Source organism: Macaca fascicularis, chromosome 12, assembly GCF_037993035.2.
Source record: "Macaca fascicularis isolate 582-1 chromosome 12, T2T-MFA8v1.1".
In the NCBI taxonomy this organism is placed as follows: Eukaryota; Metazoa; Chordata; class Mammalia; order Primates; family Cercopithecidae; genus Macaca; species Macaca fascicularis.
The window spans coordinates 20,659,136-20,675,354 of record NC_088386.1 but is presented as its reverse complement, the minus strand read 5'-3'; the positions used below and the strand labels follow the sequence as shown (position 1 = coordinate 20,675,354).

Genomic DNA, 16,219 nt, shown 5'->3' with positions numbered 1-16,219 from the left:
GATGCCGGTGAGGCTGTAGACAAAAGGGAATGTGGGCCAGGCGCAGTGGTTCACGCCTATAATCCCAGCACTCTGGGAGGTCAAGGTGGGTGAATCACCTGAGGTGAGGAATTTGAGACCAGCCTGGCCAACATAGTGAAACCCCATCTCTACTAAAAATACAAAAATTAGGTGTGGTGGCATGTGCCTGTAGTCCCAGCTACTTGGGAGGCTGAGGCAGGAGAATCGCTTGAACCTGGGAGGCGGAGGTTGCGGTGAGTTGAGATCACGCCACTGCACTGCAGCCTGGACGAGAGTGAAACTCCTCAAAAAAAAAAAAAAAAAAGAAAAGAAAAGAAAAGGGAATGCTCCTACACTGTTGGTAGGAATGTAAATTAGTTCAGCCACCGTGGAAAGCAGTTTGGAGATTTCTCAAAGAACTTAAAATTGCCATTCAACCTAGCAATCCTATTACTGGGTATATATATAGAGGAATATAAATTGTTCTGCCAAAAAGACACATGCACCTGTATGTTCATCATAGCACTGTTCACGATAGCAAAGACATGGAATCAACCTAGGTGACCATAACAATGAACTGGATGAAGAAATGTAGTATTCCATGTATGTTACATACGCACCATGGAATACTATGCAGCCATAAAAATAAAGTCATAGCCTTGCAGCAACACAGATGCACCTGGAGGCCATTGTCCTAATCAGATTAACACAGGAACAGAACCAAATACTGCATGTTCTCACTTAGAAATGGAAGCTAAACATTGGGTTTACATGGACATAACGATGACAACTATAGACACTAGGGACTATCAGAGGGGGCTGGGAGGGAGGGGACAAGGCCTGATCATTTCCGACGGTTACTGTGCTCACCACCTGGGTGACAGGATCAATCGTACCCCTAAACCTCAGCATCACTCGATATACCCAGATAACAAACCTGCATATGTATCCTCTGAACTTAAAATAAAAGTTGAAATTATTTTTTAAAAAAGTACTTTTGAGAACAGGAAGTGCTGGTCCAAGAGAATTGTAGCTTTATCTCTAATGGCTTGAATCTAAAAAGGAGCATTTAGTCAAATATTACTTACATAATAATAATAATAATAAATTATTCTTAAAAATGAAAACATCTGAAAGTATTGGATGAGATCAATGGCTTTCAGCCAGTTTTGGCTGTGACCCCACATTAAGAAATCTATTTTTCGGCCGGGCGCGTTGGCTTACGCCTGTAATCCTAGCACTTCGGGGGGCTGAGGCAGGTGGATCACTTGAGATCAGGAGTTAGAGACCAGCCTGACCAACATGGTGAAACCCCGTCTCTACTAAAAATACAAAATTAGCCAGGCATGGTGACGCATGCTTGTAATCCCAGCTACTTGGAAGGCTGAGGCAGGAGAATCACTTGAATCCGGGAGATGGAGGTTGCAGTGAGCCGAGATGGCGCCGTTGCACTCCATCCTGGGCAATAAGAGCGAAACTCCATTTCAAAAAAAAAGCTATTTTTCATTGTCATTAAGAATACCCATATATATCTATTTGTACAGACACAAACTGAGATAGAAGTTTTATGAAACAATATTTATTCTTGCCATAAGCAGTGCATTCTGCTATTTTGTTTTACAATCTATTTCATTTTTAAAGGGGTTAGTACTTTGACATATGAATTTGGGGTGGGGGAACACAAATATGGTCCATAAGAGTGAGGGGTCGTGGTCCATAAGAGTGAGGGGTCTGACAATTATGTATGTAAAAATCCTAAGTGTGATACAAATGTTTGCGTGTGTCTGTGTGTGTGTGTGTGTGTTCCCAAGGCCCTGGGACGAACTCATTGTGTGTTTCTAGATGCTGTTGACCTACAGCTTTGAAGCAGGCCCGTGTCTACCCTCCTGGGTCGGAGGCTTTAAAATGCTCCCAGGTGTCTTTGCCATCAGGGCACAATTCTGCCCCCACCCCATGCAGCGCCTGGCAGGTTGTCATACAAACCAAGGACTGGCCCGCTGCTTATACTTTAATAAATATTCAATCAAAAGACAAATAATGTTTTTCAGTTCTGAGCAAGGCTTTGTCGTGACAAATGACTACCCCTCAATTTGTTTGGGGAGCACTGAAAAACCAAGAGTTAAGAAGAGAAATGGGACAAACCAGAGAAATGTTTTGGAAAGACGTTTGAGAGAACAGGAATCTCCAGGTAAGCCAATCCTGGGGGCAGAAAATATTTCTTCACTAGAGGAACATAGGAGAGTAAGAATTATTTTCAAATCCCAAATCCTGGTTTTCTCATCGCTCTCAGCCTGATTTGTGTAATTGCATACATTTGCATATCATTTACATTTGCATATTGTTTTCGATGGACTCGAATCCCTGACAACTGTAATTATGAAAAATACAGACTGAGTCTGTTTTGGTTTGCTTTGTTTTGTTTTTGAGAGAGAGGGAGTGTGTTACTCTTTTGTCCTATTTGATTACCATTGTATCAAATTTTGCTGGAAATAAATAAGTCAGTAGATGTGACTGGAAAATATTTCCTTTTTGTTTTCTTTTGGAGATTTGGCTACTAAGTTTATGAAATTTCTTGGTATTAAAACAAAATGAAATGAAGGCCATTCAAATCCACTATTGAAGGACAAACTGAAGACAGGGACATGGAATAAGAAAAAATCGCAGCTCCCCGTCCCTGCAGCTGGGGCTTCCTAGCTGCTTTGCCGTCAGCTCCATTCGTATCATACTTTCCATCGGAGAGACTTGAGGCCAGCTTAGAGCATCAGACCCTGGTCTAGAAACTAGCATTTTGAATGGGAGAAGTGAAGCACAGTGTTTGAATTGGCACTTACTGGACACACTGAAGAAGATGAGGATGAACTGCCTCAGAGACAGTGATGTTTAAAACTCTTGAAAACCTAGGCAATACCATTCAGGACATAGGCATGGGCAAAGACTTCATGACTAAAACACCAGAAGCAATGGTAACAAAAGCCAAAATTGACACATGGGATCTAATTAAACTAAAGAACTTCTGCACAGCAAAATAAATGATTATCAGAGTGAATAGGCAACCCACGGAATGGGAGGAAACTTTTGCAATCTATCCATCTGACAAAGGGCTAATATCCAAAATCTATAGGGAACTTTAACAAATTTACAAGAAAAAAACAACCCCATCAAAAAACGGGCAAAGGATATGAACAGACACTTATCAAAAGAAGACATTTATGTGCCCAACAAACATGAAAAGAAGCTCATCATCACTGGTCATTAGAGAAACGCAAATCAAAATCACAATGAGATATCGTCTCACAATGAGATACCATTCTAACTAATGATAGCCAGTTAGAATGGTGATCATTAAAAAGTCTGGAAACAACAGATGCTGGAGAGGATGTGGAGAAATAGGAATGCTTTTATACTGTTAGTGGGAGTGTAAGTTAGTTCAACCATTGTGGAAGACAGTGTGGTGATTCCTCAAGGATCTAGAACCAGAAATACCATTTGACTCAGGAATCTCATTACTGGGTATATACCCAAGGGATTATAAATTATTCTACTATAAAGACACATGCACACGTATGTTTACTACAGCACTATTCACAATAGCAAAGACTTGGAACCAACCCAAATGCCCATCGATGATAGACTGGATAAAGAAAATGTGGCCAGCTGGGTGCAATGGCTCACGCCTGTAATCCCAGCACTTTGGAAGGCCGAGGTGGGCGGATCACCTGAGGTTGGGAGCTCGAGACCCTCCTGACCAACATGGAGAAACCCTGTCTCTACTAAAAACACAAAATTAGCTGGGCCCGGTGGTACATGCCTGTAATCCCAGCTACTCGGGAGCCTGAGGCAGGAGAATCGCTTGAACCTGGGAAGCAGAGGTTGCGGTGAGCCGAGATTGTGCCATTGCACTCCAGCCTGTGTGACAAGAGCAAAATTCCATCTCAAAAAAAAAAAAAAAAAAAAGTGGCACATATACACCATGGAATACTATGCAGCCATAAAAAAGGATGAGTTCATGTCCTTTGCAGGGACATGGATGAAGCTGGAAACCATTCTCAGCACACTAACACAGGAACAGAAAACCAAACACTGCATGTTCTCTCTCATAAGCGGGAGTTGAACAATGAGAACATATGGACACAGGGAGGGAAACGTCACACAATGGGGCCTGTCGGGGGTAGGGGGCTAGGAGAGGGGTAGCATTAGGAGAAATACCTAATGTAGATGACAGGTTGATGGGTGCAGTGAACCACAAATCTGCATATTTGGCACATGGATCCCATAACTTAAAGTGTGTGTGTGTGTGTGTGTGTGTGTGTGTGTGTGTGTGTGTATCTCCCAAAAAACTCTTCAGTGGTTCCCCACTGTCTTCAGGATCAAGTTCAAAGCCCTAAGCTCATTTCGGGGCCTAAACCCCTAAATCCTTCGTGACCCTGTCTGATGAGGTTTCTGGCTTCCTCTCCATCTTCTTGCTGTTTCTTCGCTCTCCCTACTCTTGTCTGCATCTATGTGTTCTCCACAGAGCAACCAAAGTGGTCTTTTAAAGCCACTAAGACCCTCTGAAGAATTTGCATTATTTTGAGAATGCAATCCAGACTCTTTAGCATGCCCTGCAAGTCCCCATGTGTCCAGGCCTCTGCCTACCTTGCCAGCCCATTTCCTACTGTCTCCCCCTTTCACTGCATTTCAGCCACATTGCCTTCCTTTCTGTTCCTTGAACACATAAACTCTTTACCAGTTGGTGGCCTTTGCAACTGCTGTTCCCCCAGCCGGGAACACTTTTCCAAGTGTTCCCTTCTCATCTTCAGAGCCTTTGCCAGGTCACTGACCAGCCAGCCTCTTGCTCTCTATCACATCACTGCTTTATATTCCATTCTCTGAATTGATCATGTTGACTCGTGACCCCTAGAATCTGAGCACCATCAGAGCAGGGACTATGTCTGTCTTGTCCACCAGCATATTCCCAGTGTCTAGGTTGGTGGGCCTGACACAAAACGAGTTTCAATAAAAAGTAGTGAGTCAGTGAATGAACGTGCGAGAGCCAGTGGTTCTCAAACTTGAATGCGCTACTTTGGGAGGCTGAAGTGGGAGGACCACTTGAGGCCCAGAGTTTGAGGTCAGCCTGGGCAACATAGTGAGACCCCCGGTCTAAAAAATAAAAAAGTAGTTAGCTGGGCATGGTGGTGCGCACCTGTAGTCTCAGCTACTTGGGAAGCTGAGGTGGGAGGATCACTTAAGCCTCAGAGTTGGAGGCTGTGAGTGAGCTGTGATTGTATCACTACCCTCCAGCTGGGCAATAGAGTGAGACCCTGTCTTTAAAAAAATTACTAATTAAAAAAACCCTTGACTCTGCATCAGAATCACTAGGAGACTTGTTAAAACAAGTTGCTTGCCCTACCTCTAGAGTTCTGATTTGGTAGGACTGGGGCAGGGCTTGAGAATTTGCATTTCTCCCAAGTTCCCAGGTGATGGTGAACCTGCTGGTTGTGGGACCACAGTTTGAGAAATGCTGGTACCGTCCATAGCTGAGTGCTTCTGAGCTCACATATGTTTAATATTTCATGCCTTTGTTCCCTTTCTTTTTTCCTCGAACATGGTTTCCTCATTCCCTAGGCAAGCCTCCCACCTGCTTTAAGATGTGGATGGGCATCATTTCCTTCAGAAGGCCTTCTCTGATCCTTGGTGCCCAAATCTCTGCCCCTTAGAACCTGATGTAAAGGGAGCCCTAACCTTTCCATGCTGCGTTGGGTTAACTCTGCACATTAACTGGATTTCCAGACCACAAGTCCTCCAGAGCCTGCATTAGTCATGTCTGTATGCCAGCTGGAAGCTCAAAAATATTACCTCTGAGCTTGAAGAGGACGTATGATGCCTCTGAAAATGAAATCAGACCCATACCCTGGGCAGATCTAGACTCCCAGCTCACTCTTGGGCCTCATTATTTCTACAGGGCTTTGCCCACAGCCGCCTTCTTTTTGCTTTTTCCTCTTACCGAACTCAACCCTTAGTAACACTGTCTTCTCTCCTTTGTCTCCATTGTTGATTTTTTCCAGCTTATGCTCAAACCTTACTGTCCCATTTATTTGGTCAGCCTTAATGTACTGTAATAACTGGTAGCACTAGGTCACTTCCTTGAGGCAGAGCAATAAATGCTGAAATTGGTTGGTGGCGGGGGGAGGAGTGAGAGAGAGAGAGAGAGAGAGACTTTTTGATGGGTTCTCAAATTCCGATTTTATCTTCCTAAATACTATTCTTTGAAGTCACCTCCATTTTTCCCAATTATTCTGAGGAATCTCAGTGCTATTCCCTTGCCTACAACAAAGCTAATACATGGGCAGAAGAGTGGGGTTCCCTGGAGGCCCAGCCTGCAGTGAGGTATCCCATGGCTTAGCTGTCCCTGAGTCCTACTGATGTTCATGCTTTGGAAGAAACTCACCTTGCTGTGGTGTTGGAGCTGCACCCAGCCTTCATAGCCAAACCTCTGCAGTGGGGAGAAGCACAGTTAGAGTCAAAGAGCAAAGACCAGGCTGCAATCAAGGGGCATGCTTAGCACAGAGGATCCTGAGCTCCACCTTTCAAGCATTGCCTTCCCATTTCCCCCATACCCATGTATCGCCTATTTAGTATTTACAATTAAATTCACTTACATTTTTCCTTCAATATATTTACACAAGAAGAAAATTCTGTTATCTCAGCAGTGCTGCTTTTATCTTTTCCCCTAATGCAGCTTGAATTTTTTAAATGAAGATTAACATGAAAAAATATTGTTCATGTACCACCTAAAATCACGTCACAGGTTACCAGGAGTACATCGCCCCTAAGGACCACTCTTTAGGAAATACACTGCTTTTCAAACTCTGCGTTGCGATCCATGAGTAGATTGTGATATCAGTTTAGTGGATAGGGACTCAAACATTTTAAAACAGGAAATCATGTACGTAGCAGATGCTGTTGGTGTCCCGCTCGTATCCCTTCGCTTTGACACTTCTGTGCATACCAGCCCACCTCCATCAGCCAGCGCCTGCATTTCATTGGCTGAGGGCTTTCCCCGGGAACCTGCTTTGATCAAGCCAACCTAGCAGGTAAGAAGTACTATGAAATTAGCTCCCTGCATCCCCTTGGCCCAACAGCCCTTAACAGATAATTGAGGGAGTTGTATATAAATACACTGAACACACCGTACCCCACCCCTCGGTCTGGATAACGCAGAGATGAGGCACACATTTTGCTCTGGAATGCAAACCTTTCACTGGCTGCCCTATTTTCCCTGTCTCACTTCCTCACTCTACTGGTGTTTCCTGGGATCACCTCCAAAGCAAACTACTTGTATCTGAATCCTTGTCTCAGTGTCTGCTCCTTGGAAAACATAGAGTAAAGGAATGGAAAGGAATAGAATAAATTAGAATGTCTCCCATGTAGTAAGTAATGGTTTCATAACATTTTTTCTTCCCATTTAGTGTATATAAATGTTTGTACTGAGTCACAACGTAAAATAGATTTCCGCCTGGGAATCATGCATAAAAACTGTGGAAAGCCACCGACTGAAAACATAGGTAAGTATGACTCAAATAACTACTGGCTTTATCATGTATCATACTGCATCATATCATTATTCCTTCTTCACCCTTTCATGGAATCCCATCTGTGACAAGTCTTACTAGGGAAGAGAAAATAAAAGGGAAGGACAGTTCCAGCCCATGTGGAGCAGAGTCTTGGGAGGTTAAGGCTGGGGGAGGCAAGGAATCAAAGGGCCACATCATGGCATGTGAGACGCACTGTGACCGTGAGGCACAGGTGTTCTGGGGGCCTTGGGGAGGGAGCTGACTTCACACCTTGGGCTGCGGTATTGGGAGGGACATTGAAAAGGTAGTCCTGGAGTCAGATTGGAGAGGATCTTCTAGTGTTCAGGATTTCCACACTTCCTGCATGGCTGTCACAGTGTGGTGTCAGAGGGAAGGAATGGAGGCAGGAGATAGCTACATGAGGGAGCTCCTTAACGACTCTGAGTTGGTCAGCGGTGATGGGTCAGCGAGTAAAGCAAGCTGAACATCAGCTCAACCTCTCGTTTGTTGTGGCGGGATGAGGCCAGGGTACAGCAGTTGATTCTCATGCCGCAGTGCAGGGAAGTTGTCTGTAGGGAGTCAGGTCTTGGTGGACCCTTCTTAGCTCCCTTCACCTCTAGACCGAAGGGAAGGTCTGGGCCTGGGCCACAGTGCAGCATAGAGGTGTTTGTGTCTCTGTGTCTGTGCCTGGGGTCTGCCTCAACAGCTTCGTAAGGTTTGGATTAATTCTATACCAGTCTTATTCCACCCAGGTAAAAGGTCTGTTCTTGAGTCCTAGCCCCAAATAATCATATTACCTTTAGAAATCTATCTTCTGTTTCCTCCCCAGTGACATCCGCAGACTCGGTTTTGGAGGCTGGGCAGGCAAGGGAGACTGTCGGCCGAAACTCAGCTTCTCCTCCCTGCACCCAGCCTCTCCTTTGCTTGTGCCCCCAACCCCTGCTCTCGCCCTTCATGCATTCAATACCTTTGTACTTTTTCCTTCTTTTCCCCTGGAAAAAGCTGCCAAGAGAGAGATGTTGGGGGCGGGGGATGGAATATGACCTTAATCAGTTACACTTTAGAGTAAACTTAAGACTGTGCTCTTTAACTGGAAATTTGCCATTGAACTTTTATCCTTCATGTAGAAGAAAGGGTTTTATTTCCTTCTTTCTCTACTGCCTGCTTTCTCCCCCTTCTTCCTCACTCTCTTTCTTTGTTACTTTTTCATAATTCTGTAAGGAACTCTAACCCATATGTTAGCAGGTAGAGAAGTATTCCATTTGGGGAAGGGCAGGGAGGTAGGAAAGGCAGAGCAGAGGGATCCTCCCACATGCAACAAGTCACTTACAAGGCACTTGACTTTGTTGGTGTGAAATGTCTCCAAGTCACTGTTTCCCTATGTGTATTAATAAAAATGAGGCTAACAGGAGTGGCTGGGACATAAGTTTTCAGGGGAATTAGGTGAGATAGTGCGTATAAAGCTGCTGACACCAGGCCTGGCCAGTGGACAGGGCTTCATTCATTCCTGCTAACAGTGATGCTGATGGTGATGGTGGTGACGGTGGGGGCACTAATTGCATGGTGGAGGGAGTGAGGTGGCTGTAGTGGTGTGGCTGAAGTAGTGAATGTGGTGGCAGTGGTGGTACCCATCGTGGCTGATGGTGATGGTGGTGGCAGTGACTGCCGTGGTGATAGTAGCAGTGGGGATGGTGGTCAGGGTGGCAGTCTGGTGACAGTCTTATTCCAACCCCAAATAGAATACCCTGGGGTCAGAACTAAGGAGAGCCGTGAAGAAAGGAGCCCTTTGCCCCTCTGTGTCCCTCCCTCCCTTTCCTGGAAAGTGTAAAGTGCCAATTTACCTCACAGGCCCCTTGCAAAGACCCAACTTATTCAGGGCAGTTTTATTCTTCTCCAGGTCTGTGCTTGACATAGACCCTCAGTTCTCATCCCAGGTTGAGCCGAGCCTGGGGTCTAAAATTTATGACCCTGGGAGTGGTTTTGGTCCGAGCATATGCCCCAGGAAGCATCTAAAATCTGAAAGTGTTTGACAATAACCAGTGTCTCGTGGGCATTTATGAGCATGCCAAATAAAAAGCAAATTGAAAACATTCCAGGAAATTCAGTTTTATATACAAGAGATATGTTTCTGAAATGCACATATATGAATCAAAGTGGATGAACTGGATGACCATTGTTAATGTCTTGAGGACATCACACCTCCATGAGGTGAATAATGAGCCTCCTGGGTGATGAAACCAGATATTTATCTCCTCAGAAGGATTTTCTAAAAATCAAATGATGTCGAGGATTTTGTCTTCTAAAGCCTTGTGCTGATCAAGTGCAATTGCTAACAAAAGAAGGTGTAAGTATATGATTTTTAAATTGGAGGTCAGAATTTTTTGCTCCATTTATAATTAGAAGAATCTTTGCAAGCCCTACTATTGGGCAGACAGTAGGCTGTCAATAAAGCCTTGCTGGAGGAAAAAGCTGAAACTGTATCATCCTCATTGTTGCTGTGAATAATCCATTGCAGATCAACCTGAAACATCTTTTGCCACGGTTTCTTGGGCCCCACCTCCTGTTTGTGACAGCAGAGAGTATGGGTCCTCATTCATCAGAAACAATTTGATCAAGTGTCCCTGAATCCACTGTCTTTCTACTTCGGATACATATTTTTTTCAAGGATCCTACTTGTAACTCTGACTAAAATTATTATTAGCAAGTGAAAATGAAAAGATTTCTCAAATCCCAGCCCTTTGTCATCATTAGTTAACCATCACTTCAGGCATGTTGATTCTACTTTTCTGTCCCTTCATTGTGTAAGAAGGTCAAGGTTATTCCAGCAGCAGTACTCTCTCAGGCCAGTTTTCTCAGGGTGGATGTGGTGATGGAGGGGCTCTTGAGGGACTGTGGTGGCCCCCATAGCTCTGGGATTCTAGGTTCATTTCTGAGTCTCAAGCATCTCATCTGTCAAGTGAATAGCGTAAATCTTATCTGCATATTTTGCAAGGTTTATGTAAATTATTTCTCCCTCTGTCTCTCCCTAGAAGTACGAAGTATTGTAACTGTAATGATGAAAGTGATGTAGATGGTGGTGATGAAGTGTTAGCTTCTGTTTTCAGCACGTGAGACTACTACATAAGAAGAAATCTGGTTTGGAATGAAAAACCAAACATCATATGTTCTCACTCGTAAGTGGGAGCTAAGTTATGAGGATGCAAAGGCATAGGAATGACACGATGGACTTTGGGGACTCAGGGGGAAAGGGTGGGAAGGGAGTGAGGGATAAAAGACTACAAATTGGGTGCAGTGTATACTGCTTGGGTGATGGGTGCACCAAAATCTCACAAATCACCACTGAACAACTTACTCATATAACCATACACCACCTGTTCCCCAATAGCATATGGAAATAAAAATAAATACATAAAAATGAAAAAAGAAGAAGAAACCTGGTTTATTGGGACAAAATTTCTCTCCCTCTTTAAAGCAATAGCTGATGATAGAAAGGAGAGGGAGTTTGGAAGCTGGGGAGTCCAAGATCTGGTGAGAACCGGCTTCCTGGTTCTAAGATGGTGCCTTCTTGCTGTGCCCTCACGTGGTAGAAGGGGTGAACAAGGTTCCTTGGGCTTACTTTATAAGGGCACTAATCCCATTCATGAGGGCTCTGCTGTCATGACCTAATCATCCCTAGAAGGCTGCATTTCCTAATACCATTGCCTTGTAGGCTAGGGTTTCACCTGAATTTTGGGGGAGATGTACATATTCAGACTGTAGCTCTCTAAGCCTCAAAATCCTATCTGCACAAGGAGGTGTATGCCCTGGAGCTTGGAGCCCTGCTTGGAGGGTCGGTCATGCTAGCTAACTCTCTCAGTGGGATAGTACAGGTGGGCATTGTCCTCTAGAGACCACCATGGTGGTTTCCAAAGCATTTCATGTGGATGTTCTTTCATACTCAAATAGAGAAAAAAGCTGTAACAGAGGAATTAGTGCCATTTGCTAGGTATAGATTATGGCTATTTTAAAATACCAAATACTAAAATTTGGGTTTTACCAAAACTCTTAGATTAGGGAGTATAATCTATTTCTTCTTGTGTTCACAAATTAATCAATGTGTTCATTGCATCATTCGTCAGGCAAATACTCATAAACGAGGGGTAGAAAGTGGTGGGCACCACATGATGTAAGAAACTGCATGCAGCTTCTAAATAACGCAGATGCACTCTCACAAAGGAACTGGTGCATTCCCTTCATGAAATCATTAACATTGTGAAGCGGTTTACACTTCAGTAAACTCTGATGAGGACAACAGCACTCAGAACAGCATGTTCCTGTGTCAACATGTAGAGTCCTTTTAGGAAGAGCAGGTTGAGTGGTTTAGCTTTTATCCTTAGCTGTATATAGGATAGGCTTTCAAAGATCACTTGTATTTTTCAATATACAGTTTCTACCACCCATCTTACCTAAGATACCAATGGACAAAGAAATACTTAAGATAAACATTCTTCTATGAGACAACTATGAGAAGAAAATACTTTCATCTACCTGCACAATGAACCACATTTAATTCAAGTTTGGGTTAATTCATTTTCCCTTACTTGGGATAAAAAAGATGAAACATTATTGGTGGGGTGAAAGTACTGGCAGAATGCTGAAGATTGGGTAAAACCTGATATTAAGCCTGAACAAGCCTCTAGCCAATTTTACATTTCCTTCATGTTCCTCACCTTCCTCTTTTTGTATTCATTCAAAAGTTCTTAATGACAAAAGGAAATTTCCATCTTTAGAGAAACACAAAGAATACTCTTTTAGTAGATGTCACTGTGCAAAAGTTTCATGTCATTTATTCTGGGGTTTTTTGATGTACCTACTTCCTAGTTCTTCATGACAAAGATTTATAGAATAAAGAACATCAAAAAGTAAAGGTTTCAGGCAGTGTCCTAAAATAGACTAAAAAAAAAATTCACAAAGCTATCTCTTGGTGCTTCTAAAACTTATTTTAAACATTTTGAAAAGGAGATATATTTTAGAAGTCCTTGAAACTGATCACATTCCATTTTTAATAGTCTTTTATTTAAAATTGTAACTTTAAATTCTGTAGTTGGCATGTATCTTCCCAGCAGCTGAATATGTGATTTTAAAAAAGGTAAATCTGCTTTACTTAAATTGTCTGGAAATTTTAAAGAATGGTTCATTTGAGGGAAAAAAGGGATTCTGAGAAAGTGCTTATTTCTTTAATCCAATGTTCTTTCAAAATAAATGTAAAAGTCATTTTTAAAAACTAGGAAATCAGAACTACCAAATAATTTAAGTCCCCCTACCCCCCACCAAAGCAGATAAACTAGACATCTAATTCCATAAAGAAGAGAAAGGCAATGAGAAACCCTGGAGAAGTTTCAGAAATAATTCAGCAAATTAATTACCATTACCTTTTTTAGATCTGGCCATTCTTTTGGTAGAATATGACTATGGATGTCAATTTTCATCTCCACAGGATCAGAGAAGCATGTAAGGAAAGAAGTTTTGATATCAAGAGACTTTTTTGAAAACTGTGGAGTTAATTGATTTACTTAGTCCCTTTACAGCCACCTTCAGGCAGCAGTCAGTAGGCCTGCCCAACCCAGTCTAGGTCCATTAGAACTTCCTTATTAAAGTTCAAAGTTCTGTTTATTTGTTAACCAAGCTTTGGTTAACCAAGCTTTGTCAACCAAGCTTAGGGTCAACACACTTCGGTAGTCAGGACTCTTGGCACAAAACTTTAAAAAAAAACAACAAAAACTGTACTCAACTGTATGAGGTCAAAAGCACAGCAGGATGCTTTGACTTATAGCAGGCCAAAAATTGACTAATTTTTCATTTTAAGTATTTTAACTTTTATAAAGCTATACATAGTTAGTAATTAAATAGTTTGTAGTTAAAAACAAAACCATGTAGAGGGCTTTTGCAGAAAAAGGATAGATCCCTGACTCACATTTTCTTACCTTTCCTTGCACGATTCAGAAGCAGCCAGTTTTTTTGCTTTTGCTCTTTTTTCAGTTAGTTACTCCCGTATCTTTAAATAATATTTAGCAGTTGGCTTGTTCATGAAAATTTAGCATCTTGAAAAGTTGTCCGGAAGTTTCGTGTTTACTTTTAAATCACAGAAAGGGTCCACTCTTCATATATGTTTTGTCCTCCAGTGCCTTTGTCTTGGACTCATTCATTCATGCAGTTTTTTCCTTTTTTTGTTTTTTAATTTGAGACGCGGTCTCACTGTATTGCCCAGGCTGATATCGAATTCCTGGGCTCAAGCAATCCACCCACCTTGGCCTCCCAAAGTGCTGGGATTACAGGCAAGAGTCACGGCACCCAGCTTCATTCATGTGCTTAACAAACACTTATGGAGAACTGCTATGTGCTGACGATGTAAAGTTGACTGAGAGATAAGATGATACATATCCTATAATAGATAATTGTACACAGCCTAAAGTGTAGGGAAAAGAAGATAGTAGCCATTTCCATTTAGCATTATCAGAGCAGTCAGGGAGGGCTTCCGATACAGCAGAAAGTGGGGCTTATGGTCATGCCTCTAAAGAGAGCCTGGAGCAAAACAGCCCTTGATTGTTCTGTGTTTACCCTTTCCTCTTCCTGGACAGCTTAAAATGTTGAAGGGACCCCAGGTCCCCTGGCAAACCCTTAAACATACCTTGGATGTTCCCTTCACTTCAGACTCCACAATACATAAATTGAGTAGTCAAAAAGCTTCCTTCTGTAATTCAGCTAGATTCTGGATAAATTGTAACAGACAGCTTGAAAGAAAATAAAGGAAATCCTTGAAATCCATTTTTTTTTTTAAAAGTTTGGGAGCTGCAAGATGGCTGAATAGGAAGAGCTCCAGCCTCCAGCTCCCAGTGTGAGTGACACAGAAGATGGGCGATTTCTGCATTTTCAACTGAGGTACTGGGTTCATCTCACTGGGGTGTGTTGGACAGTTGGTGCTGGTCCACTGGTGCAGCCCAACCAGCAAGAGCTGAAACAGGACTAGGCATCACCTCATCTGGGAAGCGCAAGAGGGAAGGGAATTCCTTTTCCTAGCCAAAGGAAATTGAGACACACAACACCTGGAAAATCAGGTAACTCCCACCCTAATACTGCACTTTACCACGGGCCTTAGCAAACAGCACACAAGGAGATTATATCCCACACCTGGCCCAGAGGGTCCCAAGCCCATGGAGCCTCCCTCATTGCTAGCAGAGCAGCCTGAGATCTAACTGCAAGGTGGCAGCGAGGCTGGGGGAGGGGCACCCGCCATTGCTGAGGCTTAAGTAGGTAAACAAAGCCGCAGGGAAGCTCGAATTGGGTGGAGCCCACCACAGCTCAAGGAGGCCAGCCTGCCTCTATAGACTCCTCCTCTGGGGACAGGGCATAGCTAAACAAAAAGCAGCAGAAACCTCGGCAGAGGTAAATGCCCCTGTCTGATAGCTTTGAAAAGAGCAGTGGATCTCCCAGCAGGGAGGTTAAAATCTGAGAACGGACAGACTGGCTGCTCAAGTGGGTCCCTGACCCTTGAGTAGCCTAACTGGGAGACATCCCCCACTAGGTGCAGACCGACATCTCACACCTCACACGGTGGGGTACACCCCTGAGACGAAGCTTCCAGAGTAAGAATCAGACAGCAACACTTGCTGTTCAGCAATATTCTATCTTCTGCAGCCTCCACTGCTGACACCCAGGCAAACAGGGTCTGGAGTGGACCTCAAGCAAACTCCAACAACCTACAGCTGAGGGTCCTGACTGTTAGAAGGAAAACTAACAAACAGAAAGGACACCGACACCAAAATCCCATCAGTACGTCACCATCATCAAAGACCACAGGCAGATAAAACCACAAAGATGGGGAAAAACCAGGGCAGAAAAGCTGGAAATTCAAAAAATCAGAGTGCATCTCCCCCTCCAAAGGAACGCAGCTCATCACCAGCAATGGAACAAAGCTGAACGGACAATGACTTTGATGAGTTGAGAGAAGAAGGCTTCAGTCGATCAAACTTCTCAGAGCTAAAGGAGGAACTACGTAACCAGCTCAGAGAAACTAAAAACCTTGAAAAAAGAATGGATGAATGGATAACTAGAATAATCAATGCAGAGAAGACCTTAAAAGAACTGATAGAGATGAAAACCATAACACGAGAACTACATGACAAATGCACAAGCTTCAGTAACCAACTCGATCAACTGTAAGAAAGAATATCAGCGATTGAAGATCAAATGAATGAAATGAAGCGAGAAGAGAAGTGTAGAGAAAAAAGAGTAGAAAGAAATGAACAAAGCCTCTAAGAACTATGGGATTATGTGAAAAGACCAAATCTACGTCTGATTGGTGTGCCTGAAAGTGACGGGGAAAATGGAACCAAATTGGAAAACACTCTGCAGGATATCATCCAGGAGAATTTCCCCAACCTAGTAAGACAGGCCAACATTCAAATTCAGGAAATACAGAGAACGTCACAAAGATGCTCCTTGAGAAGAGCAACTCCAAGACACATAATTGTCAGATTCACCAAAGTTGAAATGAAGAAAAAAGTGTTAAGCGCAGCCAGAGAGAAAGGTTGGGTTACACACAAAGGGAAGCCTATCAGACTAACAACAGATCTCTCGGCAGAAACTCTCCAAGCCAGAAGAGAGTTGGGGCCAATATTCAACATTCT

The 16,219-nt window shown here is 43.2% G+C and overlaps 1 protein-coding gene across 8 annotated transcripts in view; it reads right to left on the bottom strand.

The window, feature by feature from the left end:
• The window catches only part of ACMSD (aminocarboxymuconate semialdehyde decarboxylase), a 64,152-nt gene extending 51,064 nt beyond the window's left edge, over positions 1–13,088 (bottom strand). For 4 of the 8 annotated variants that reach the window (XR_012421085.1, XM_005572989.5, XM_005572991.5 and 1 more), the window contains exons 1-2: positions 12,965–13,088; positions 6,428–6,472 (exon numbers count right to left, since the gene is read on the bottom strand). Coding sequence is in view for 3 of the 8 variants with exons in the window: in XM_005572989.5 (XP_005573046.1) it covers positions 6,428–6,472; positions 12,965–13,021 (102 nt within the window). In the remaining 5 variants the exon portion in view is untranslated. Of the gene's footprint in view, positions 1–6,427; positions 6,473–8,350; positions 8,525–12,964 lie in introns of those variants that run through there. The other 4 variants (XR_012421086.1, XM_005572992.5, XM_065525421.2 and 1 more) reach the window with 2 other exon arrangements.
• Positions 13,089–16,219: the final 3,131 nt, after the last annotated feature.